Source organism: Emydura macquarii, unplaced genomic scaffold (genome assembly GCF_026122565.2).
Source record: "Emydura macquarii macquarii isolate MOO-44397 ecotype Brisbane River unplaced genomic scaffold, CSIRO-AGI_Emac_v2 contig_2369, whole genome shotgun sequence".
Taxonomy (NCBI): domain Eukaryota; kingdom Metazoa; phylum Chordata; order Testudines; family Chelidae; genus Emydura; species Emydura macquarii.
In genome coordinates this window covers 690,534-715,252 of record NW_027132506.1, presented here as the reverse complement: position 1 = coordinate 715,252, position 24,719 = coordinate 690,534, and the positions used below count along the sequence as shown (strand labels likewise).

Here is a 24,719-nt window from a genome sequence, read left to right as displayed (position 1 = left end):
TAATTTTCATTCATCTAAATTGGGGAGCCCCCTGAATGAAGTGGGGACACAGTGAGCAGCAGCTGGGAACGGGAGCCCACAGCTGCTGAGCTATTGCTCCGGTGCACAGCAACTTCCTAAGGAATAGACGCCAGCTGTCCATCCTCCCAGCAGGGTTTTAATAAAGGGCCTGCTAGAGGAAAAGAAAACAATCTGGGCGTGGGGGGGGGGTGTGTGGGGGGGGGGGAACTCAATCCTGACTGCTGACTGGCTCGCTCAGTCAGAACCCAGCTACCCAGACAGCACCCATCCCAGCACCCACCCGCGTCTCCCAAATAGCACCCACCCACACTGGCAACCTCAATACCCACCAGGCATGCCCCAGACACCCTCCCCCCAGCATGGCCACTCTGTGTTCAAATGTCATGAGCTGGACTCCCAAATCATATCATCTTAAAAATCACAAGATTACTTTAAAAAAATGTTGGTCTCTTTTTATTGTCTTCTTGTGTTTGAATCTTTAGGGTTGACACGGGTCCCATTTTCAAGCTTCCCTTTGCACCCACGAGTGCTAGAAACTTGTTTTCAATTAAAATGAGATTCTCACTTGCTTCGTTCCTTGAACAACAGACTCCAGCAGCTCAGTCTATTAAGTTTAACAAAGAAGGTTAAGGGGTGACTAGATTACAGTCTATAGGTACCTACATGGAGAACAGATATTGGCTCTTCAGTCTAGCAGATAAAGATCTAATAAGATCTACTGCCTGGAAGTTGAAGCTAAACAAACTCAGACAAGAAATAAGATGTAAATTTTTAACAGTGAGAGTAATTCACCATCGGAACAGTGGAGTCTCCATTACTGGCAATTTTCAAATCAAGACTGGATGTTTTTCTAAAAAGTAGGCACCAGTTCAAACAAGAATTTATTTTGGGGAAGGTATATGGCCTGTGTCATAGAGGAGGTCAGACTAGATGATGGCCTTGGAATCTATGAAAAACCATATCACATGACTCCAGGAGCTGGGGCCTTAAGAAAGACACCAAATATCATGAGACTTGCAATAAAATCACAAGAGTTGACAATGCTGGACCTACCCCAGCACAGCTGTCAAGTTTTGTACAGCTCCACATCCTACCCCTGCCACTGCTTTGGTGCAGGTTGTGTTGCCCGTTAGCTGACATACATGGTTAGACGTGCACTAGCTTATTACATAAAATGTCACACCAAGTGTTGCACAAAACTTGGCAGTTGTGCAGTTTGGCTTTAGCTACACTATGAAAATATTAACCATGGATTCTCCGCCCTGCTGCCTGCGCCATCCTCAACTGGTGATGGAAAGTATTCAACTGCTAAGGTAGATGGAGCTAAAGAGCTTCACCACCCATTCCTGAGAGTATAGATCTACCATGTTGTCAGCCATGGGTCATTGCCTAGTGTAGGCAGGTATGGAAAGCTGGGCCATATGGGACAGTTTTGCTTTGTGATTTGCAAATTTGCAATTTACTTTTCTAAGTCTGGTCTCCCGATAATTCAGCTGTTCTTAATATGTCCAACTGCCTTTGGAGTTCACCAGTAGGGGAAATTAGTGAGATCTGTAAAAAATTGGTGAATGAGATTTTAAATGTCTCATGGAATCAAGTCTCAGAGTGTTTCAAGTTTATGCATTAAATAGATGATGCAGCTCCTTGGTGCAATGAGGATCATTGCTGTGTTGAGTGTGAGTTTTGGTTTTGGTTCTTTAAAAGGACCTAGGCCCCACTCCTGCAAACAAGTGGTGCATCACTTTACTCACACCAGTAGACCCATGGGAGTGTTTGCAGGACCTGACCCAATACTCCAGATGGATTAGATCCAGAATTGTATATTCATTATTTTTAGAAGGTCTGTCAGATGAAAGCCTCATATTAATGGATATGCATTCATGAATTTTTATTTTTAAAACAAAATTTGATTTAGATGAAAAAGGCATTGCCACCTCTTGCGAGTGTATGTAAAGTCCCAGCTCCTGGAGTCAGGTGATTAGCTGAGCATCTTAGCGTTCATTAAAAAAAAAAAAACAAGGTTTCTAGCTTTAATTGTTGTTATGGGCAAAAGCTTGCAAATGCGACCTGAAGGCTCAGAACACCAGAAGACAAATAAAAAGAAACTAAACGCATTATTTTAAAAATAAATCTCATGTTTTTTCAGCCTGTCTCATGGGTGTTTTGCTGGACTCATGATTTTTGAATGTTTTGGGTTGGCAATATTGTGTAATTGTTGCCTTGCAGTTTGCAACCCCAAAGATTGCGACAACCGAGGAGTCGAGGAGAATTTGAAAGTGAAACTAGCCAGTAGTTACTTTTCATGGGCCAAGCTGACAGAGTTCTGTGGGGAACAACTAAATGTTCTTGGACGATGAAAGAAAAATTGGATTTGGAAAATTGTTTCATTTTGCAGTAATCTCAGATGTTATTAACAGAGGTAAGAACAGTTTGTAATAGTGTTTTTAGGCTAACAGAGACATGCTAAAAAATGAAACTAACTTTTAAAGATTTTAGGCCCCAGTCCTACAATTGGATGTGTGCGTGGGGGGAACATGCAACTGCCTGGAGTCCTGCGAAAATCAATGGAGAGCCACCCAGGTACAGGGATCTACAGGCAGAGATCTAGTTGCAGGATTGGGACTTGATTTGGTTTGCATAATCTATGTTTAATGCTTCATATGCTGATTGTTGTTATCATTTGTGTTTGCACAGGGCCCATGGCACCTTAGTCAAGTGGAAGACCAGTTAAAATATCATTTATTTTTTCATCTTGTTTTTCATGATAGAAAAAGATATTTAATAAACTGGGTTTTTGTTTCCAAAAACTAAACCCTTATTTAAAGCTGAAGTGGGACTTGTCAGCTTGGTTTTATTTTTTCCTACATGTTTGAGCAGAAAAGTTGCTGGGTGATTGCAAAAAAACTTTGGAGGGAAAATGGTAAATGGTGTCTCAATCTGAAGGGAGGCAGGGGCAGCTAGGTTTGGGCTTGCAAAACCAGCAGCAGTCTGGATCCAGGGATTGTTTTATGGGGCCAGTGTGGTTTGAGGGAAAAGGCTCCCGTTTATGGGCCCATCTCTAGCTTTTAATGAAAACAAACACACTTTTGGTATTGGCTACAGTGTAGGGCAATACAAATACTAAATGTGTATACCGCTCCAGCAATCGCAACTGTGTGTGAAACCCAGGGCCTGGGTCTCCTCTTAGGCTGGTTCCAGTGGCACTTCCCTGAGTTTATAGCAGGTGAGAGCAAAGCAAGAATGCTGTGGAACCGGATCCTGGATCCCTGAGCTGTGCAATAACCTTGGACTTCGGAGCCTAAGGAAAAGGCTGCATCCTGCCAGGTGCTGAGCACCTCCGGGGGACAGGGTTTGGGGTGCACGGACCTGATCTTGCAAGTGCCCCAGGACAAAGTGTGGGGTGCAAGGGCCCGATCCGGCAGGTGCCCCCCCCCGGCAGGATGTGGGGTGCAAGGGCCCGATCCGGCAGGTGCCCCCCCGGCAGGATGTGGGGTGCAAGGGCCCGATCCGGCAGGTGCCCCCCCGGCAGGACGTGGGGTGCAAGGGCCCGATCCGGCAGGTGCCCCCCGGCAGGACGTGGGGTGCAAGGGCTCGATCCGGCAGGTGCCCCCCCCGGCAGGATGTGGGGTGCAAGGGCCCGATCCGGCAGGTGCCCCCCGGCTGGGTGCTCAGGGTCCGGCCGGTCCTCGGAGGGGGAGGAGTCGGGGGGGGGGGGCAGTGCCTGTCCCTCGCGCTGCTGTGCCCGTGCCCCTGGCCGGAGGCGGCTCCCTGCGGGTCCTGTTCCAGGCGGGCCGCGGCGGGATTGGCCGGGCGGACTCAGCCAGCCCAGCCCCAGTGCGGGGCCGCGGGCCGGGCGCAGCAGAGCCGGCCGGAGGGGAGCGGAGCCGAGCCGAGCCGCGGGGCAGCGCGGAGGTAGGGCCGGGCCGGGGGCGGTCGCACGGGGCAGCGGCCGGGGACTTGTTTACGCGGAGCCGAGGGCGCCCCGGAGCCTGGCACTGCCCTGCCCCCCCCCCCCGACCAGCGCCGGGCACGGAGCTCGGGCCGGGAACTCGCACATAGCAGCGGCGGCTCCAGGGGGCCCCGCTCCGAGCGCCCCGGGCTGGGACCTGCCCCCCTCCCCACGCCGGGCCTACCCCTGACGCCTGCCCCCTTTGCACCCCATTGACCCCAACCCCCACCCGAGACACCCCCTCTGACCTCCAGCCCAGCCGCACGGCCCCCACCCCACACTTCCCTCCCCCCGTGTCCAGGCATTGCTCCGCTCCGCACACCCACCCACCCACCGGCTTCGGCGCCCCACTTCTAGCCCCCACAGCGTAGACGTGCCCCAGCCCCCCCCTCTTTGCCCCCCTTGCACCTTCGCTAGCTCAGGGACCTGCTCCTACACACCTGCCCCATGCACTCCTGCCCACACTTCCCGGCTGCCCCTCCCCCCCCTGCACTGCCATCTGCTCTGGGGTGGTGGTGGTCAGGGTTTTAGTTTGCCACATGGGTTAAGGGTGTGTGTGTGTGTGTGTGTGTGTGTATGTGTCAGCCACGCTAGAGCCGACATAGGGTAGGCAGGGCCACTGGCCCAGGCCTGTGTCCTGTGCGGGTGGTGGGTGATGTCAGGATGTCTTTCTCCTATGCCCATGGGTGTGTGTGTGTGTGTGGGGGGCATCTAGGTGTCTTGGTCCCCCACCTCCAGAAATGTGTGTGGAGTATCTTGCATTGGCTGCGGTGCCCAGGATGGGTGCCAGTGGTACATCCGGGAGTGGAAGGCTCAGCGGGTGCTGGCTGCTTCCCCTCCCCACGTGAAGCTTTATTCCTCATTGTGCCCAGGCTCTGGCAGCGTTTGAATATCTCGCCTTGCCAGTAATGTCCCTGAATGGCACCTGGCTCCTGTTTGTCCCTCCAGCTCGGCACATCCTGGCGTGGATGGGGTGCCATGATGGGCATGCCTCATCTGGAGCATTCTGCATTCCCGTAGAGCAAGGGATGGGGGAAGCGCCTCTGTGGCTTGGTGAGATGAAGCACATCTATCCAGATGTCTGCGCCTCTCCCTTCCTTTAAGGGGAGATCCCAGGCTCTTCTCCCTCACTACTGCATGCTGCTGCAGTCAGCTGGTAGAGGGCCCTAGGCACATTACTCCCTTCCCAGGAGGGGGCAGATCTAGGGGAGTAAGCTTAGCCTGCTCCCCACCACAACCCCTGACAGAGGAAGGGAAGGACCATTATCCTTCTTTGCAGAAGGGGAAACTGACATGAGTCACTTGCATGTTTAAACTAGTGTAAATGGTGGATTCTCTGTCACTTGAAGTCATTAAATCATGATTTGAGGACGTCAGTAACTCAGTCAGAAGTTATGAGTCTATTACAGGAGTGGATGGGTGAGATTCTGTGGCCTGCGTTGTGCAGGAGGTCAGATTAAGGCTATGTCTTCACTGAGGGCGGCAAATTTGCCACCATCAGATCGACTGAGCGGTCAGTGAAGACCTGCTCAGTTGATCCAGAAATTGACGTATTAAGACCGCCTTCTCAAGTGGCAAAGCGCTGCGTCGACGGGAACTGGTGCAGTGCAGTGAAGACGGCGCGCAGAACAGAAGCAGAGAAGTTGACAGGAGTTACACAAGTTTTTTGCGTAGCTTGCGTAACTCCGGTCGACTGGCGCCGAATCTCCGAGGTACGTGAAGACAAGCCCTAGATGATCATGATGGTCCCTTCTGACCTTAAAGTCTATGAGTCATTGGGCCAAGCTGCCCGTGGAGTGATGGACCACCCCGTTCTGGGGGGCACGTCAGCAGTCCCACGAGCAGCTCTAGCATCCTCTGATCCCTGGTGCTTACTGCCTCCTGGTACCATGGCAACTACTCCTGGACACTGTGGCACATGCTCCCTTCCGGAGCTCTTGGGATTCTTGCTGTTGCGAACGACCCCTGATGGGGATTTTGGCTGCTTCCCCCTGTTGGTGGCACCCGTGTCTAGTGCTGTAGAGTCTGGCTGAGGTTTCCAGCACGGTTGAGTTAAGCCGCGGCTGTCAGGTGGGGCTTCTGGAGAGGCATGCCTGGGTGCTGACACGTTGCCGTGGCTTTGGAGCGAATCCTGCCTGGGGAAGCTTTGAAAGCACAAACCAACGCTCCCATTAGACAGACAGGCCTAGACTCAGCCCTGCTGCAGCTGCTTCATTGGAGATAGTGGAGTCGTGTCAGGGGAAAATTGGGCCTGTGCATTTGATGATGAAGTCTATTCGTAGCTGTTCAGGACAGTGATTTTATTCCTTTTTCCTGGGCATCCCCTCTCATGCCCCAGCAGGTGGACAACATGCTGCCTGAGGGAGACCCTAAAAGGACAGGGGAGGAGGTCAGAAGTCAAGATCCCGGCGAGGACCCTTCAGTCACACTCTTCCGGGAGTACCTGAGACTCAAGACTGTCCAGCCTGAGCCCAACTATGGTAAGGAGGCAAGCTGCTTGGTCAGTCTGGGCGCTGGGGGAGGGCTATGCCACCCAGCCGGCGAGGGAGATGGCCAGGCAACTGGCTCTCTGCTGCGCCAGCTGGTGGCAGCGTTCTTCCCTCATGCGCCAGACAAAAAGCTCTTGGCATCCTTCTGGAGCTCCGCTGGGCTTCTGCTCCCAGCAGCTCTCCCGCAGGAGACGGGCCGGGGTGGTAAGGAACAGGCCGCCCTGCGCTGTTGTCTGCAGAGAATCCCACGAATGTCTGGTAGAACCACTTAGTTCTTAAAAGCGTCCCCGCCCTGCAAAGACACCCACTCTTGGTTGGAAGCGAGTGGGTGGGTGTGAATCCAGAGGAGGCCAGGTCACCCACACCACCTCCACCATTGGCTCTGCTTGGTCTCCTCATCGGTGGTTGCAAGCGGCCAAAAGTGGAGTTGGTCTCTGGGGGCCGAAACACCCGGCCCCGCCGGCTCGGGGCTGAGGAACGTGCCCAGGGCAATGTGGCGGAAGCTGGGTGGCGCTGCTGCTGCTGCGTATGCGGGGTCCGCACTGTGCAGAACCTCAGTCCTCCATCTCTGACTGCACATGAATGGTGAAAATATTGAGGTGGGGGGAACCCACTTCATCAAAGAACCAAACATACCAGACAGATTTCCAACCTTAAAAAGAAGAGAGGAGTGGAAATGGAGTGGGCGAGGCATCAGGGGAAGGTGTGGAAGTGGGCGGGGCAGCTCACAATGAAAGGGTAGGTTAATCTCTCCTCCACCATCAGAAAGCTCCCTGACCTTGGCAAAGGAGCTGTCCCCTGGGTGTAGATGGGAGCCGAGGGAAACTTGCGAGTGATCACGCAACCCAGCCAAGAGACTGATCGGGCCTCAGAGCGCACAGTGGCTCCTAGAAGGAGAAGCTTCCTGGTAACGTGAGATGGAGACTGAAAGCGGAGCAGCACTCCTTGCCCACGCACAGGGCCTTCCGCTGCCCCTGGGGCTGCCTGCACCTCCTGCTTTACCCAGGGCTGTGATGCTACTTCGACTGATTCTCCGCTGCCTCACACCTTGTCATTCGGCCCTGAACGAAGTGGGGGGAAAATGCTGCCAGATCAGACCCCTCCATTCACTCACGCGGGTGAGGAATTGGACTCTGAGCCTCCCTGTCTGCCTCAGACGCACGTGGCTGCTCTTTGGACGCGACATGCCGAGTAAAGTCCACTTTTCGGAGCTCTACTCCCGGTGGGGCAACATCTCCCTGTTGTTCTGCGCGTTAATCAATCACAGAGTAAATGGATTTGAGCCTTGGGTAATGGCAACATCAGCTGTCCAGCGGGCGATCCAACAGAGCTAAGACAGAGCATGATCTTCTGTTTATAGTGGGTTTTCCCCAGGTGGAGTTGGCCAGCCAAACCCGGTTGAAGCTATTTTAGCTGGTTCTATATTAATCCTCGTCTTGGATGCACTGGGAGCTTGAACTACAGTTCTCACTAAACCAGCTTGTAACATCGCTTGGCTGGTCAGTGAGGTGGGGGCTGAGGGGCAGTAGGTCTGTGTGTGAGAGGGGGAATTAGTATTTTTCCTCTCTTTAAACCACCTTCTGTGGTGGAGACAGGGATTTTCCTCTCTTGTAACGTTACGGGCTTTAGGGTTTTCTCCATCCCTTTCCATGTCTCCCAGTCCTGCTGGAAACGTGTCTTTCACGGCTCTGCTTCGAAGCCCGCTGAAGTAGACGGGCAGATTTCCATTGACATCAGTGGTGGTAGGATCAGGATCTCAGTCCAAAAGCCAGAGTGGGAGCTGATGTAAAGCTCCCAATTCAGTTTCTTTACTGAGAGGACATAAAATGGCTCAGCCCAGAGCAGCTGGAGGGAAGTGGGGCTGAAAGAGGAAGCTGGCAGCTCCTTCCACCATCCAAAATAGCTTTTTTTTCTGGCTATTTTAAATTGACTTATAATTAATTGCCTCGTCTCCGCTGCCCCTGCCTCCCCCCCCCCCCAAATACACACACACTCAGTTGGGAATATTAAATAGCTCCTAATTAGGGGACAAATCCTGCAGTCATTACTGATGCAGGCCTATTGGCTCCGTGGTCATTTTCCCTGAGTTAGGACAGGAGGACTTAACACCCAGTTCCACAAATGTACTGAGCCATAGGCCAGGTCTACACTAAAAAGTCGGGTCAACCCAGCTATGTTGCTCAGGGGTGTGAAAAATCCAAACCCCTGAGCGACGTGGTTAGGCCAGCCTAAACCCTGGTGTAGACAGCGCTAGGTAGAAGGGAGAAGGCCTGGTGTATGCTAGAAAATCAATTCAGTTTAACTACGCCACTCGGGGGGGGGGGTGAAAAATCCGTACCTCTGAATGGTATCATTTATCTGACTAACCCCATTGTAACAGTGCTAGGTTGACGGAAAAATGTTTCTGTTGACTTAAAAGCCTTTGCTCTACTATTCTTATCTCCTCCTCCCAACTGCTCTCCTACTGGCAGATTATGATTATTCATTATTTGTATTCCAGTAGCCCCTCAAAGCCCCAGCCATGGATCAGGAACGTGTTGTGCTAGGTGCTGTACAGAGCGGAGAGTTGTTCCTTGCCCCGATACGTTGCAGATCTCTCTCAACCCTGCCCGTCTTGGGGCTTAGTGTTGCATTCAAGGTCCGTTGCTAATGGCACCGTGTTCAGAGCTGTGTGCTTAGCTGCGTAGACGGTGCACTTGCCTCTAGACCGCATAGGCTGTGTGCCGCATTGTTAACCAGCACAAGGTTTGTATTTAAAAAAAAAAAAAGAATAGATTCTGGAGAAAGTCTGCTGGAAATCTCCAGATGGAGCCCAAATCCTGAGAATGACAACCTTTTTACGGTCTGCGCTTCTGACGTTGCAGCTCCAAAGTGTCCCCCCTTGTGGTAAGGGACCGCTGGAGACGGGACGAGAGGGGTAGGGTGTGCAGACAGCCCCTTCCTAGTGAAGGATGTGGATTCCCTGACAGGAGAGATGCAAGAGGCGCAAGAAGCAGCAAGGAACCAGCTGAATGCCTATAATTTGCCTGCTTTCTCCCTCTCTCAGATGCAGCCGTGCGGTTCCTGGAGCGAATCGCAGCCGAGCTCGGCCTGGGGTGTCAGAAAGTGGAGGTAAGAAAAGGGAACCCACCCCTCTGCCCCCATGTTGAAATTCATTCTCCATCTGTCTGAGCCTGAATCCACCAGGTGGTGTCTGTAATGCCCCCACCTGGTATCCTCCATACAGAACAACTGGGCAAATCCTCAGCCCAGCCCCAGTCACGGTGCTTCTGGCTGCCCGGCTTGTTCCCGCACCATCTCAGAAGCATTGGTGGGTCTCAGCGGACACGTGTCCACAGCACCAAATCACCAGCCTTGCAGTGGGCACTGCTTGGTGCCCCTGCGAGCAGCGTCCTTCCAGATGAGGGCTGAAGGCCGTTGGCGGCAGCGTGGGGCTGGCTTGCACGGCTTGTGTGACTCTTCTTCGGGTAAACAGAGAACTCCTATCTCCAGATGCCAGTGCATTGTCTTTCGGTAGCAATAAATCCCCGTCAAAGCTGTGTCGAGTGTCCTGAGCGTGTCGTACTGGAATCCAGCCTGTCCCTATGGCTATTAGCGTCCCCTGGCATGGAGTGAATACGTGGGTTGACACCAAAAGCTAAATCTCAGCCTTGTTGAGCAGAGCGAAGCCTAGATCTGTCCTAGATACGCTGGGGCAGAGTCAGAGCTCGGTTACCCCAGTGCAAGTCTGGAGATGGTGGAGTCGCTCCAAACTTGCATTGGTGAGACCAGCAGTTGGCCCTTTATCTGCTTCCTCGCCTTGGTGCACTCCTGGTGCTTTGTCCCTGCCTGCACTGGGCAGTCTAGGACAGTATTGGTGTTAATAATTAGGTATGTGAGTCCTCCCAGTCTTACTGGGTACGTGCCAATGCAGCGCAGCACAGTGCCAGTCCTACTGGCTGCATTGCATTGGCCTGTGCCAGTAGGACTGGGAATGGGAGCCCTCCCATGCGGGGCGCTCTCGCTGGCTAGGGGGAGTTCTGGGCCAGGAGAGTCTACCATTGGACCCCTTGATCAATGATCCTTGCATTGGGAGTCAAGGGCTGAGGCCAGGGTGCAAGTCGCTACCCACGCAGTTCATAGCCGGAGAGACCCCGCGAACTGTGATGGTGCAAGTGGTTTGTTTGCCATTTGTGTACAAATCCTCTGCAGCACGGCCGGTAATCCCCTGCAGACTTGGCCAGCCCATTAATCTGCTATTACAAGTTCTCGGTCTATTTTCGAGTTGATCCACCCTGACCTTTGCAGCTGTACGTGCTGTAATTAGACTGGGAGTTAGCAAGGTCACATGCCTCCGAGGAGGCCTTGGGTGACACGACTTTCCTTGTCCCGTCTCATGGGCGCGTGAATCCTGATCAGCAGAAATCTGGGTTAGGAAAAACTGGGAGAAGTTTGGTTATGTGCATGTTGGCTGTGCCATTCAGAGACTCAGGGCTTACCTGGATTTCAGTATTTGTAGTGATTGCTGAGCCCATTTTCTTTAAAGGCCTGGTGCTAACTGCCAGGCTGTAGCCATCATCCGCTGTGTCTGATGTCCCCAGCCTTCAGCCCAGGAGGCCCTTGTGGGGGGGTTGATCGCTGCCTTATGTCACTTGCTTGGGGACTGGATGGTTCAGGAGACAAGGTGCGTTCCCTGCTCAATCACCAGCTCCCATGGTAACGCGCTGCCCTTCTTCAGCGCTCCTTGCTGCAGGGCAGTGATCTAGGGCGTTACTATCTGGTGATTCTTCAGTGAAATGAAACGGGGAGCTCCTTGCTGGCCCCTTTGACCATCTGCACGAGCCCTTCAGCGTGAGATTTGATTGCTTCTGTTCTGAGCGTGTGCAGCTGTCGCCGTTGCTGCTGGTGGTAAAATGATCAGCCCCTTTAAAACCATCTGGGGTGGGTGGACTCCCCTATGAGTCCCCACCAGACCCCCATTCAGGCTGGTTGCAGAGACCTGGCCTGGTTTGTGGCACGTAAGGGCTTCTCTAAACGAAACAAACACAACAAGAGTCTTTTCCCTCTCCTGGGCGAGGGAGAATCCGAGTAAAAGAATAGGGCCAGGATGGCCAGTCTTTGAAGGCAGTCTTTTGTGTCACCCATTCGGGGTTCAGCTTATTTGCTGCTTCTGGCGTCCTTGCTCAGGGTTAGGGTTTGCCTCCAGCCCCTCCTTTTGGTCTCCCCTGCTTCATATCTGGACCGTGCAGTCTCAAGAGCGGCAGGGTCTGTGTCTGTCTTCCTCTTCCCTGATCTCTCCCTGTAGCCAGCGGTCTCCGAGACACAGCAGCCTTCCCCAAGTCCCCCTCCAGCAGAGCAAGCCGTGCAGGTTCTGGCTGAGCCCAGAAGACCATAGCCTTCTCCCTGCCAGCCCATCCCGCTGGCATCCTCACACCATCCCGCCCCAGTGTTTGCCACCCTGCCCCCCGCAGCCAGGAGTGCCACATGCTGCCCCTGCCCCATGGGAAGAAGCGTTTCCTTTTTGCTGCCTGTTCACTGGCCATGAAGCGAGTGTTTCCCCTGTGATCTCTGGATTTGGGGAGCACAGAAAGGAGGACGAAATCCACTTCTGGATCTTTAAGATCCCAGGTGCAGCATTTGGATCTGGCTTTGGAACCTGTATGGGAAAAGGCTGCGATCCGCCTGGGGTCATTCAATCCGATTGCTCGCAGGGCCCTATTGCTGTAGTATCGGCGTGCCGTATATTTACTGCCGGATTTAATCCTTGCAGCACCCCTGTGAGGGAGGGAGCTTCTATCGCCATTGCACGGATGGGGAGCTGAGGCCCTGGGGAGATGAAGTGACTTGACCAAGGTCGCTCAGGGAGTCGGTGGCAGAGCTGGGAACTGAGCCCAGGTCTCTGGTTCCCAGTTCAGTGCCTTGTCCATGTAACCCTCCTTCCTGCCCTCCTAGACGAGAAGGGAGTCTCTCGTCCTTTGAAATCTGTGCCCTCTCAGGCGAAACAACCCCTCCCTTTGCAACTGCATGTTGTACGCGAACTCTGGTGCCCCTTCTCATCCTCACCACGCATGTCTGCTCGGCACTTAGCCAAAGAATCATAGAATCATAGAATCATAGAGTTGGAAGGGACCTCAGGAGGTCATCTAGTCCAACCCCCTGCTCAAAGCAGGACTAACCTCAGCTATATCATCCCAACCAGGGCTTTGTCAAGCCTCAGCTTAAAAACCTGTAAGGATGGAGATTCCACCACCTCCCTAGGTAACCCATTCCAATGCTTCACCACCCTCCTAGTAAAAAACTTTTTCCTAATGTCCAACCTAGACCTCCCCCTGCAACTTGAGACCGTTGCTCCTTGTTCTGTCATCTGCCACCACCGAGAACAGCCTAGCCCCATCCTCCCTGGAACCCCCTTTCAGGTAGTTAAAAGCTGCTATCAAATCCCCCCTCACTCTTCTCTTTTGCAGACTAAACAAGCCCAGTTCCCTCAGCCTCTCCTCATAAGTCCTGTGCTCCAGCCCCCTAATCATTTTTGTTGCCCTCCGCTGCACTCTCTCCAAATTGTCCACATCTTTTTTGTAGTGGGGGGCCCAAAACTGGACACAGTATTCTAAATGCGGCCTCACCAATGCCGAATAGAGGGGAATAATCACTTCCCGTGACCTGCTGGCAATGCCCCTCCTAATGCAGCCCAATATTCCATTAGCCTTCTTGACAACCAGGGCACACTGCTGACTCATATCCAGCTTTTTATCCACCGTTACCCCCAGGTCCTTTTCTGCAGAGCTGCTGCCCAGCTCGTCGGTCCCCAGTCTATAGCTGTGCATGGGATTCTTCCTTCCTAAGTGGAGGACTCTGCACTTGTCCTTGTTGAACCTCATTAGATTTCTTTTGGCCCAATCCTCCAGTTTGTTTAGGTCACTCTGTATCCTATCCCTACCCTCCAGGGTATCTACCACTCCCCCCAGCTTAGTGTCGTCCGCAAACTTGCTGAGGGTGCAATCTATCCCATCCTCCAGATCATTGATGAAGATGTTGAACAAAACCGGCCCCAGGACAGACCCCTGGGGAACTCCACTTGTGACCGGTTGCCAGCTAGACATGGAGCCATTGATCACTACACGTTGAGCCCTATGCTCTAGCCAGTTCTCTATCCATTTTATAGTCCATTCATCCAACCCATACTTCTTTAACTTGCTGATAAGAATACTGTGCGAGACAGTATCAAAAGCTTTGCTAAAGTCAAGGCATCGTGGGGACCCTCCGTCAGCTCCTTCCGCCTGCCCAGCCCTCCCGACCCACAGAAGGGCGGAGCGTGCCCACCCGCTCTCACAGACTCCCTCTCGCTTCGCAGGTGAGCCCGGGCCGGGTGGTCACCATCCTGAGCTGGCAGGGCACGGACCCGCGGCTCCGCTCCATTCTGCTGAACTCGCACACGGACGTCGTGCCAGTGTTTGAGGTGAGGGGCGACGGTGGTGGGGCTGGCGGCGGGCGCTTACACCTGTGATTTGGCTGCTGCCCGTGGGGCGGGTAGGGGGCTCTCATTTGTCCCGAGGAGAAGTGGGAGCCTCCCCCTCCAGGAAGTGCTGGGGCACCGCTGGGCCAGAGGGAAACCCGTGCCATCTCCACCGGGGACCTGCCCATCTCGGCACCCTTTGTGAATGCAAACCCAGCACCACCTACAGCAGAACGCGGGGAATGCGAGCCTTTGGCGGGATTCCTGTTGCCCGTGGTGGGGTCTGCCCAGGGAAAACGCCTTCCGCACCCTCTGGGGCTGCCCCTTTCCTCATCCCCACCCTGTGCCAATTTTCAAGCCAAGAGGCTGGTTTGATCCCAGGCCCCATTTAGCCCTTGAGACTGAGAAAGGCGCCCGTCGGGATGGCGCTGCCTTTGGCGCCTGTCGCCCATTGGCATCACAAAAGGCCGCAGGGGGTTTGCTGGGTGGATTCAAACGGCTGGTGAAGAGCTCTGGGTGCTGCTATTGGTCTCCCTAGCCAGCCTCGCTTCTCTGAGATGGCTCATGACAGGAGACGGCCATCTCCCTCCAGGCTGTCATGGGGAGGTGTCCACGTGGCCAGCTGGCCCCCTCCTGGGTTGTCAGCGCTGACACCAGGGATTGGATGGGCCATGGAGGCTGAGTTCTGCTCCCGGCTCTGTTTCATTAGCAAAGAGTCAGGCTGGCGGCAGGTTAAGTTGAACAAGTGGCACTTTATTAAACGCTGTGTCTTGCTCTCTCCGCGTGGCTGCGCTGCTTCCATCCAGCGCAGCTCCTCCTAGCTCCTGTTTTTTGGTGGCCCTTCAGTTACAGCCTTCTAGGGAGCCTGGGTCCTCTGACTCCAGTTCACTGATCAGGAGACTTCATCCCTATGGCACAAACATTTCAATATAAACCTTAAAAGAAATAATTGATGCCCAGATGTCCCTTCAGCCCGAGGCTGCTAGCACCTAGCCGAGTAGGAGTTTCGTCTTAACCACAGACTCAGCTGGTTACGTAGTTGTTGAGATGCTTTGGTCTCTACGCTGGGCTGGGCGTGACCTCTCTCTGTCAGCTGTCCCTGAGTCGAGAAAACTCTCTCTTTGGGTCTCGATGGGGCTGGGGCTGTCTCTCCATTCTGTGACGATCTCTGTAGCTCTATAGTCTCGCTCTGGGTATTGCGTCCTGTACCTTCGCATCACTTGTCCCTCTTGCGTAGTCACCTTGTGTGACCTGGGTGCCACTGCACCCCGGGACTCCTTTAGTCTACGTTTTCTGGGCACTTCTCTCATGGCTGAATGCTCACAAAAGTGCTTGTCCCAAGGCTGGTGGGTTCTTGGCTGAGCTGTAGCTCCTGCTTTCTCTGATTGCTGGCCAAGAGGCTCAGTGGTATCTCCATCCTTCTGGCTGCAGCAGGTCTTCCCTCGCTGCTAGCAGGGTTTGGGTCCTTCGTCCCATCTGGGGCTGCACTGTACTGTTTGGACATCCCTGTGATGGAATAGTGCTGTGTGCCAAAAATGCTACCAAGGGGTCTGAACCAAAAGAAACAGCCTTGTGTAGCAGCCTCGCAGCTGTTTTCACAGCTGATTCCACCTTACCATTACTCCATGGGGGGTATGCCGGGGGAGGAAGTGTGGCAGGCAAATTCATTGAATTCTTCCCGAGGTGAATTGGGATCCGTTGTTGGTGAATACAATGTCTGGAAGGCCATATCTTGTAACGTGGGCCCTCGGTTTGCCAATCCCTGATTTGCTTCTGTTATCAGGCAGGGCATCGACCTCCCGAAAGGTAGAATACTAGTCCACTGTAATCAAGCACTGCTTTTCACGGAAGGGAAATAATTCCACTCCCACCTTTTCCCATGGTTGGGTGGGCAGCTCACGTGGTAAGAGTCTCTTTCTGCTGGCAGAGCAGGTGTCACACAATTCTGTCCAGGAGCGGAGTTGTGTATTCATTCCTGGCCAGTAAACACACTCCGGAGCCCATCCCAGATGGTGTCAGTGCCCAGCTGCCAGGCGTGTATTTTCTGCATGACGTTGTTACGTAACGAGGAGGGAAAACGGCGCTCTGCCCTCGAAATAGGATTCCATCCTGCACACTCAGCTCATCTTTAATTTGAAAGTATGAGACTGTTCCTACGTGGCTTTTGTCCTCTGGCCCCCCTGCTAGTATTGCAGTCTGGATGCTTGTAGCTGGATGTCCTTTTCCGTAGCCCCTTTGATTTCCATCAGCTTCACTGTTGCATATGAATGGATTCAATGTTCTGATCTCCCCCGCTCGCCCCATTACGCTGATGCTGGGTATATATACCCTGGTCTGGATGTAAGCTAACACCAGTAATCATCCTGGACAATATCTGCCTGGTAGCGCTGGAGGCACATCAATATGTGCTGCCATCTCTTTGGCGCCCTATGAAGCGGGGTTTTGCCATGATTGTTTCATTGCCTTGGAAAACATCCTCTTACACTTTTAAAATTGTCTCCATCGTCCTGGGACTCCCTCTTTTTGCTTCTTGCACTACAGCTTTAAAATTCTGACACTTGCCCCTGATCAGATCCATGGCTTGTACGGCTGTATTCCCCAAGCGGGATCTGTGGTGCTTGCCATCCGCCACCGCGATCTTCAGTTGCCACCACGTGTTATTTTGCGGGTTAGTTACTAGGAGGTCACATTTTCCTATGGGCTCCCCTCTGCTCTCATAGTACACGCTTCGATTTGCACCTGCTCTTTGTAACGAGCGTGTTTGAGCCCAGTTCACCCCGAGAAGCCCCATTGCAGGAGGCCCCGCTAATACTGAGCTGAAATCGCCCCGGGCATTTCCCGTTGCATGTGCGGGGGATGGCATGGTCCCTTATTGCTTTCCTATCCCGAAAGCCGGCAGTCCCCTTGGATCTGGACAGAGGCATGTTGGCGGCAGTGCGCTGGAGAAGCTTGCTCTGCAGCTGCCCATACGGTGCCTGTCCTGCCCTTCAGTCTGCAGCACGGTCAGGCTGGCACTAAATTGCACCCCCATCCTGTTTGTCTCCCTCCCCCGTCTACCTCCAAATGGCTCAGCTGCTACCTACCACATAAGCACTGTCTGCTGCTTCCTCCCACCAACCCCGGCCTCTCTCCATCTCCCAAAGAGGTTGCTGCCCTGTGCTTTTATGGGAATGGGGATCAGGTGGGGGGCAGATTAGCTCCCCGTCCGGCCCCTCTCCTCACTGGAACATGCTGGCAGCCAGCCGGACTGTGCTCGTGCCCTCTGGCAGCGCCCGCCCTCCATGGGGAACCCTTCTGCGTGGCTCAGCGCTGGTTTCTTCTCTGCAGAAGCACTGGACCCACGGCCCCTTCGAAGCCTTCAAGGACTCTCAGGGTAACATCTACGCCCGCGGGGCCCAGGATATGAAGTGTGTCTCCATCCAGTGAGTGCCTCCGGCCTGGCCGGCCTCCTCCGTTCTGTCTTGTCTCAGTTCACCACAGCCCCTCTGGGAAGTTCCCCTCTTCACTCAGCTCTGTCCCTCTATGAGCCCTGGGGCCAGATCATGGCCTTGGTCACACCGGTGTAAACCTGGAGGACCTCCCCTTCGCTCAACGGGCAGGTGCTCTGGAATTGTCCCAGGCAGGGCGCCTTGGCCCAGGCTGGGCAGTAGCTGGTCACAGCTGGAGACAGGAGACGGGGCTAGGGAGGCTGGGCCAGGCTGACAGTCCATGCCAGTAGCTGTGTGATGCAGTAGACAGTGGAGATCCTGAAAACTGAGCAGATGTCTCTTATCGTGAAGTCTAGTCATTTTATATTGTCCCAGCTGGTATCTGCCTGGCCATAAAACTAGCACCAGTCTGGGCGGCTCTGCTCCTGGAGTTGGCGGGCTGGGGTAGCCCAAACCCCGTGGGACCTGCCCCCCCATTCCTGGATACTCGGCATGTTACCTGCTCCACACTTTGAATCTTTGGGTGTGGGAAAACCAGGGGGTGCTGGTGCCGGCTGGAATCTGGGGGTGCAGCTCTGTCCGGGCATCTCAGCCTAGCCTGCAGCACTGCCTGAGTGCAGAACGTACAGCTCCGGGTACCTGGGGCATCTGACTTCCTAGTCACTCTCTCCCTGGCCAGGTACATAGAGGCCATCCGGAGGCTGAAGGCTGAGGGGAAGCGCTTCCCCCGAACGGTTCACATGACATTCGTGCCCGGTAAGTGACTGGTCGCTAGAGTTTGGCCGAAAGGGGTGGGAAGGTGGGACTAGAGATGAGAGCTGTCCTGCCTCGTCCTTAACTGTGGGAATCCCCTGACCAGTTGTTCCTGGGAGTGAAACACATGGAGAAACCAAGTGCATCAAACCCTGAGTGTGTTCATGGGCGGGCATAATTCACGTTGAGCTCCTGGCCTGGCCAGGAGCAAACCCTGATGTGCCGTCCTCACTCGCTGGTCAGCCCCGCTCTGCGAACTCTGCGCTGCTTGGATTGAAGGCAGGCTGGAGTGGGGCGTTCTGGCCGTGCCACTAGCTGGGCTGGCAGGGAGGGCTGGGCTCAGCCGCGGGGCTGACAGAGCCGGTCACTATCTGTGTCCCTCCTCCGAGCGCAGACGAAGAGATCGGAGGCCACATGGGCATGGAGCTGTTTGTGAAGCGGCCCGAGTTCCAGGCTCTCAACGTCGGCTTTGCCTTGGATGAAGGTGCGGCTCCCCGGGCGCGACGGCGGAGGAGGAGCCAGTGGGGGAGTGCTGTGGGTGAGGGGAGGGCGGGCAGGGGGGGACTAAGCTGTGCCAGGGCTTCCTGCCCCCCTGCAGAGACAAACTTGGCACCGCGGCCATTAGGAGGCGGAGGAGCCGAGATCCAGGAAGGGCCGCCAGTGAGATGGGGATAAAAGAGGATCCCATGTAGGCACAGTCCCGCAGTCCCTTTGCCCAGCCCTGCACCCCCTCTGGCGGGTACCTCGATTCATGGGTGCGGGGGTTGAATGGCTGGGCCCTCTGCACTCACGGCGCCTGACCAGGGCAGGGCTGGGGATCTGGGGATTTCTCTCCAGGCCCTAAACCCCAGCCAGCGGCTCCCGCTCCGCCACAGCGACCCCTCTTCTCCTTCCCTCCTCCAGGCCTGGCCAACCCGACGGACGCCTTCACTGTGTTCTACGGGGAGAGGTGCCCCTGGTGTGAGTAGGAGCCAGGACCCGTCCCCCTGTCCCCTCGCTTTGTGTGTCTGTCTGTCTGTGCGTTTCTAGCATGCCCATCGCTGGGGTGTGTGGGCGCCAGGCTCTCCCACTCCCTCTCCGTTAACACGTCCCCTCCCTCCCCCCCCGTTGGCACTTGCAGGGATTAAAGTCAAGTGCGAGGGGAACCCAGGCCACGGATCCCGGTTCATTGAGAACACGGCTGCTGAGAAGTTGGTAAGAGAGGGTGCCCTCTGCGACAAGGCTGGGGGGCTTGCAGTGTCACCCACCCGCCCGCTGGGTGGGAAGGGCGAGTGAGCGTGACAGAGCGAATCGCAGTCCTCTCGCGCCAAGGGAGAGACCATCAGCTTCTTACCCAGCCAGCCGCTCTGGCCAGGAATGGTGCCGAGGAGATCCCTGCCATTCCAGCCCTAGCCTCTCCCAGCAGGGGGCGCTGGCTGTGTGGGGAGCACCCAGCTACTGTGTCCCCAGCCTCTCCCAGAAGGGGGCGCTGCAGGGGAGGGGGGCAGGCGCGCTGGCTCCTGGCTACTCCAGCCCCAGTTTTCCCAGCCAGAGCTCCTGTGTGGGAGCTGGTTGGCTTGTTTCTGGGCAACCCTGGGCGCCCCGCGGGTGCAGGCCTCCGGGGGAGCCGGGGTGTAGCTACGATCGGCTGCTCAGGGCACTGACGCCCCCTGTTCCCACCACAGCACAGAGTGATCACCTCCCTCCTGCAGTTCAGAGCGAGCGAGAAGCAGAGGTAAGCGGCAGCGCCAGGTGAAACCCCGGGGTCTTGTTCAGTCCCCAGGGAGCAGACTGACATCCTAGCTCCAGAACGGGGGCTTAGGGACGCACGTGCGGGACGGGGACTCAGGACTCATGGAGTCTATGACCTGGGGCGAGTCACATCCCTTCTCTATGCCTCAGTTTCCCCACCTGTGAAATGGCAGTGATGACCCCAACTTCCCTCCTGGGCAGGCAAGGCGTGAGGGCGAATTCCCTGATATCGGTAGGGCGCTTGGAGACCCATGCAGGGGACATAGGAAGCGTTGTGAGGCCAGGATCCAGGGCCTGGGTCCACGTGGCGGAGCGCGGGGCCATTCCAGTGACCCAGGCGTGTTCCTGCGTACCGGTGCAGGTGGATAGCACGTGTCCCAGCCCGGGCGAGGGACTGGTGTCTCTATGTGGGGTACCCGTGATTAATCCCTCCCCTGAGCAGTAAATGGCGGTGGTGGTGCGCAGAGTCCATTCCTGGGGGAGTGGCTGGGGGTGAGAGGCTCCAACAGACACACATACGGGTGCTGGGTGTGACGCCCCCTCTCCCGCTGCAGATTGAAGTGTGACGAGCACCTCACCCTGGGCGACGTCACCTCCCTCAACCTCACCATGCTGAGCGGGGGCGTCTCCTTCAACTTGGTGCCCCCCGAGCTGGCTGCCGCCTTCGACATCCGCATCCCGCCCACGGTCAACCTGAAGGTAGGGGGCCCGCCCTGCAGACAGCGGGAGGGCAGGGGTCCCCTTCCCCGGGGGTGGGCAGCGGGTTCCTCCGGGGCGGCGGGCTCTCGGTCTGCCAGCTGTCGCCCCAGCAGCACCCGCCGGGAGTTGAGAGCTGGCGCTGGCCCTCTGCGGACGTCCCGCGGCGCACCGCGTCGGTTTCTGCAGTGCCCCTGGGGCAGAGCCGCCGGCAGCAGTGCGAAGGATTCTGGGGTGCAGCCTAGGCAGAACGAGGAGCAATGGCATGGACCCCAGCCTGAGAGAACTCCCCCTTTCCCCCCGCTCACGCCCCCCGTTGGTTTTCCCCCTCTCCTGCAGGCTTTTGAGGAGAAGCTCACAGCCTGGTGCCGGGAAGCCGGAGAGGGTGTCACCTATGAGTTCTTCCAGGTAACTGCAGGGAACCGGGCATGGAGCCACCCCTTGAAACCTGCTTGGCTGGGCATCTCCATGCCCCGGCCTCCCATGCCCCTTGCTCTGCCGTCACCCGAGCCTCCTGCCTCCACCCCCCCAGAAGGATTTAACCCTCTCCCCCTCTTTCCTTTGGTGTAGAAATTCATGGATCAGACGATGACCTGCACGGAGGACTCTGACCCGTGGTGGAAGGCATTCACTGGGACCTGCAGAGACATGTGAGTACGACCCATGGCCATTCCCCCAGCCACGCCACGCAGCTGGCACTGCGGCTGGCAGGCTGGGCTCACCTGCCTGCCCACCCACGGGCTCTGCTGCGCCCCCCAGGCCCTGGCTGCCCATAGCAGGGAGAGGGACTGGCCGCATGGAGGGCGTGGCTTACCCGGCCTCCGTCTCTGTTGGCAGGCACATGACGCTGAAGTGTGAGATCTTCCCGGCCGCCACGGACAGCCGCTTTATCCGAGCGGTGAGTGCTGGCACCTCTCGCCGGTCTGCCCCTTCCCCTTCCCGCCCCTGTCCGCAGGCGCTGGCTGGGTCTTCCTGGTTCTTCCAACCCTTCCACGTGCCGCTTCCAAACCCCCTTTTTCTTTCTGTCGCTCTCCATCTTAATTTAATTTGTCTCTGACTCGGCTCCGTTGTCTAGTGGTGATGGCCTCGGACTAGGAGTCAGGACTCCTGGGTTCTATTCCTGCCCCTGCCACCGATTCCCTGGGTGGGCTTGAGCAGGTTACTGACCTTCTGTGCCTCAGTTTCCCCACCTGTAAGATGGGAACTGACCTGCTGTCACGAAGTGCTTTGACAGTCTCGGGCTAAAGTTGCTGTATTATTATTATTCCCCTTTATTGGCTGTATTACAGTGGTGCCTGGAGGCCAGCGCCCTATTGTGCCCCACCCTCAACAAACATTGTTTCTTCTTAAAGAAACAGCGTCCTTGGGGGCTGCTGCTGGGGCTCAGCTCTGGGGACAGGGGGATTGAGGCAATGTGGGGCAAGGAACACAGGGAAGCTGCTTTCCCAGTGGTGCAGATGTGGGGTCTGAGTGGTGCCGACCTGGTAGAAGAGGAGATCGCTGCCCACCCCTGCCCTGCTCTTGATGGACGTCTGCTAGCCACGGGAGCTGCCTGCTGCGCAGCCCCCGGTCCTGTCCCCTCCCCCAAAGACACTAAAGAATGGGCGAGCGGCTGTGTGTTCCCGTGATACCCAGTGCAGGATGTCCCTCTATCTGTCCTGCCCCACGGTATCCGTCCGTCTTGTGATGGCCGTCATTGCTCTGGGGTGTCCATTGCACGGCAAAGCTCTGCTGGGGAGGTGGGCACGTTGGCCAGATGCCGTCTGGGAGTCCCCACTGCTGGAAGGACCTGGGGCTCCCGCAGTTCAGGCTGGGATGGCACCTGAGGGGGGACAAGTGCCAGGGCCTGTGAAGGGTGGGAATGCAGTAATGCCGGGGCTGGCCAGGAGGGGGTGCTGCACAGTGGGGTCCCCTTTGCACCGTGTATTCCTGCCATCTCCTGTTTGCGGGTGGCTCTGTCCAGCCGCACCCCCCATTCGTTTTTTCCCCTGCCCCACTCCACGTAGTTTGCTGCAGCCGCAGGGCTCTGTGGGCCGGCAGTGACTTCCCCTTTCGCTGCCTCGCAGGCTGGGCACCCGGCCCTCGGCTTCTCCCCCATGAACCGGACCCCGGTGCTGCTGCACGACCACAACGAGTACCTCAATGAGCGGGTCTTCCTGCGCGGCATCGAGATCTACACCCGCCTCATCCCCTCGCTGGCCAGCGTCCCCCCACTGCCGGCCGAGGGCTAGGGGCACCGCGGGGGGGGATACCACAGAGCGACGGGGAGTGAAAGTTCACGGCGGTGTGGGGCTGTGGGCAGGCATGGGCAAGACGCAGCTGCTGGAGTAGCCAGGTGTCGGGTTTGTGACCGGACCGTCGGTGGGAAAGGGAACCCGGCAGTGTCCGGTCGCGCTCCAGGTACCCGCCGTCACCGGCCTACGCCACCAGGGGCAGGAGGCGCAGCAGCGGCTACTAGAGCCTGTCGGAGGGCTCAGGAATGGCTCCGGTAGAGAGAGGTACTGGGGGGCTCCCCCGCCCTGCCCCAGTCAGCCCTCCACCCCAGGAGTGCAGCTCCCCCTCCCCCGCCCTGCCCCAGTCACCCCCTCCAACCCCAGAGCATGGCTCCCCCTCCCCCGCCCCGCCCCAGTCAGCCTCCCACCCCAGGAGTGCAGCTCCCCCTCCCCATCCCGCCCCAGTCACCCCCCCACTCCCAGGGTGTGGCTCCCCCGTCTTGCCCCCGTCAGCCCCCCTCCCAGAACATGGCTCCCCCTCCCACATTCCTGCCCCAGTCACCCCACCCCAGAACACGGCTCCCCTTGCCCCGCCCTGCCCCAGGCACCCCTCCACTCCTAGAGTCCTGCTCGGCTGCCAGGAGTGGGGAGGTGGAGAGAGCAGGGAGCAGCCGCCGGCAGGTGCTATGTACCTGCTCTCATTAAACCTGCAGAAGGCGGCAGGAAAGCAGCTGGGACGGCTCCTTGTCCTGAGTGCCCCGCACTGTCCCGCCCAGGAAAGAGGGTTTGGGCTAAAGTCAGTTGCTGTGAAATCTGCAGGCCAGGAAGCTGCTCCGAGCTGGCAGGGTCGGTGGGGGGAGGTGGGAAGGGAAGGGAGTGCCCAAGTCCCCCGCCATGCTGTGAATTTTCCTCCCCTGGGGCAGGTGCGCTGGGCGCAGCGCTCTGCCCGCACGGTGGAGCTGTTTAATTGCTGTCTTAATGAATCTCTGCATCAGTGAATGCAAGTCAGAGCACAGTGCGTAGAGGGGCTGCACACGTGGCAGCCTGGGGGTCCCAGGCTGGAGGACTGGCCCCGTCTCCCAGGAGCGGGTCTCAGAGCACATCAGAAAGTCTCGGTGGGGACTTTCTGATCTTCAAAGCTGTCTGTGTGCCTGTCTCCACGGTGCTTGTGATTTTACTAAATAAAGCCGTTTGATTGGAAAGAATAGCCACGGATGTGGCAGCTCCTGGGCTGGCCTCTGCCTGTCTGTCCCACCTTGAAATCCACCTCCCTTCCCTGCCACCCACCCATTGATCTCTCGCTCCATCACATCAGCCTCCCAGCTGCTTGCTCTGGGGTCATCTGTATGCTCTGTAAGAACTGGTGCAGCCAGCCCCGTCATTGGGTCAGGGTCCCTTCCCCGGCCGTGCTAAGCTGACCTGTTCTGGGGTCCTGTCTTCCCCGCAGCTCAGGGCTGGGTGCTTTGGAGGGTCCCGCTAGGCAGCGCTGCCCCCAAGGCTGGAGGTTTCTTGCTGACTCCCGCTTGCATCCTCGAGCATCAGCGCGGAAAGCTCCCAGTGTAACCGGACAGGTACCAGCTCCTTTGCTGACACGTCCTGAGGTGCCTGGGCCTCAAGGTGGGCACCTAAATCCCTACGGACGTACATCAAGCTTGGTATTCGGGCGAGAACGTGAGGCACCCGAGTTTGCGTCTGTGTCACTAGACACGGGGGCCCTGTGCTCACCAAGGCGGCCGCTGTGCGGCGGGAGGCCTAGAACCGTCAGCCCTTGTGCCCCCGCCCGGCGTGCTGCTCCCGGAGCTTGAGAGGAAATGATGGGGTGCTACCAGCCCCGTGTGCTAAGCTTTGCCTGGGTGCTTGTGTCCAGGAGAGGGCAGCAGTGCAGCCCAGGCTGTGGACGTGAGCCCTGGGCTGCTGGATCGGTTCCAGGCGGTCTCTCCCAAAACGTGGCAGGTTCCCCCCGCAGGCTAAAGCTCCGTAATGGGTCCTGCAAGAGCAGCCATTCGC

At 56.6% G+C, this 24,719-nt stretch overlaps 1 protein-coding gene across 4 annotated transcripts; it reads left to right on the top strand.

Annotated features, from left to right (window-relative positions):
- Positions 1-2,325: 2,325 nt before the first annotated feature.
- ACY1 (aminoacylase 1) lies at positions 2,326-24,477 on the top strand. Of its 4 annotated transcripts, none has more exons than XM_067561175.1 (15): positions 2,326-2,440; positions 6,309-6,450; positions 9,506-9,570; positions 13,790-13,894; positions 17,219-17,313; positions 17,999-18,075; positions 18,467-18,556; positions 18,976-19,032; positions 19,193-19,266; positions 19,737-19,786; positions 20,358-20,502; positions 20,839-20,907; positions 21,070-21,149; positions 21,337-21,397; positions 22,566-24,477. In XM_067561175.1, the coding sequence occupies exons 1-15, from the start codon at positions 2,426-2,428 to the stop codon at positions 22,728-22,730; spliced, it is 1,290 nt and encodes a 429-aa protein (XP_067417276.1). In that variant the 5' UTR covers positions 2,326-2,425; the 3' UTR covers positions 22,731-24,477. The 4 variants fall into 4 exon arrangements, with proteins under 4 accessions (XP_067417276.1, XP_067417277.1, XP_067417279.1 ...); XM_067561176.1 differs by having other exon boundaries at positions 2,335-2,440; positions 6,312-6,450; XM_067561178.1 differs by lacking the exon at positions 2,326-2,440 and adding an exon at positions 3,813-3,933 and having other exon boundaries at positions 6,312-6,450.
- Positions 24,478-24,719: the final 242 nt, after the last annotated feature.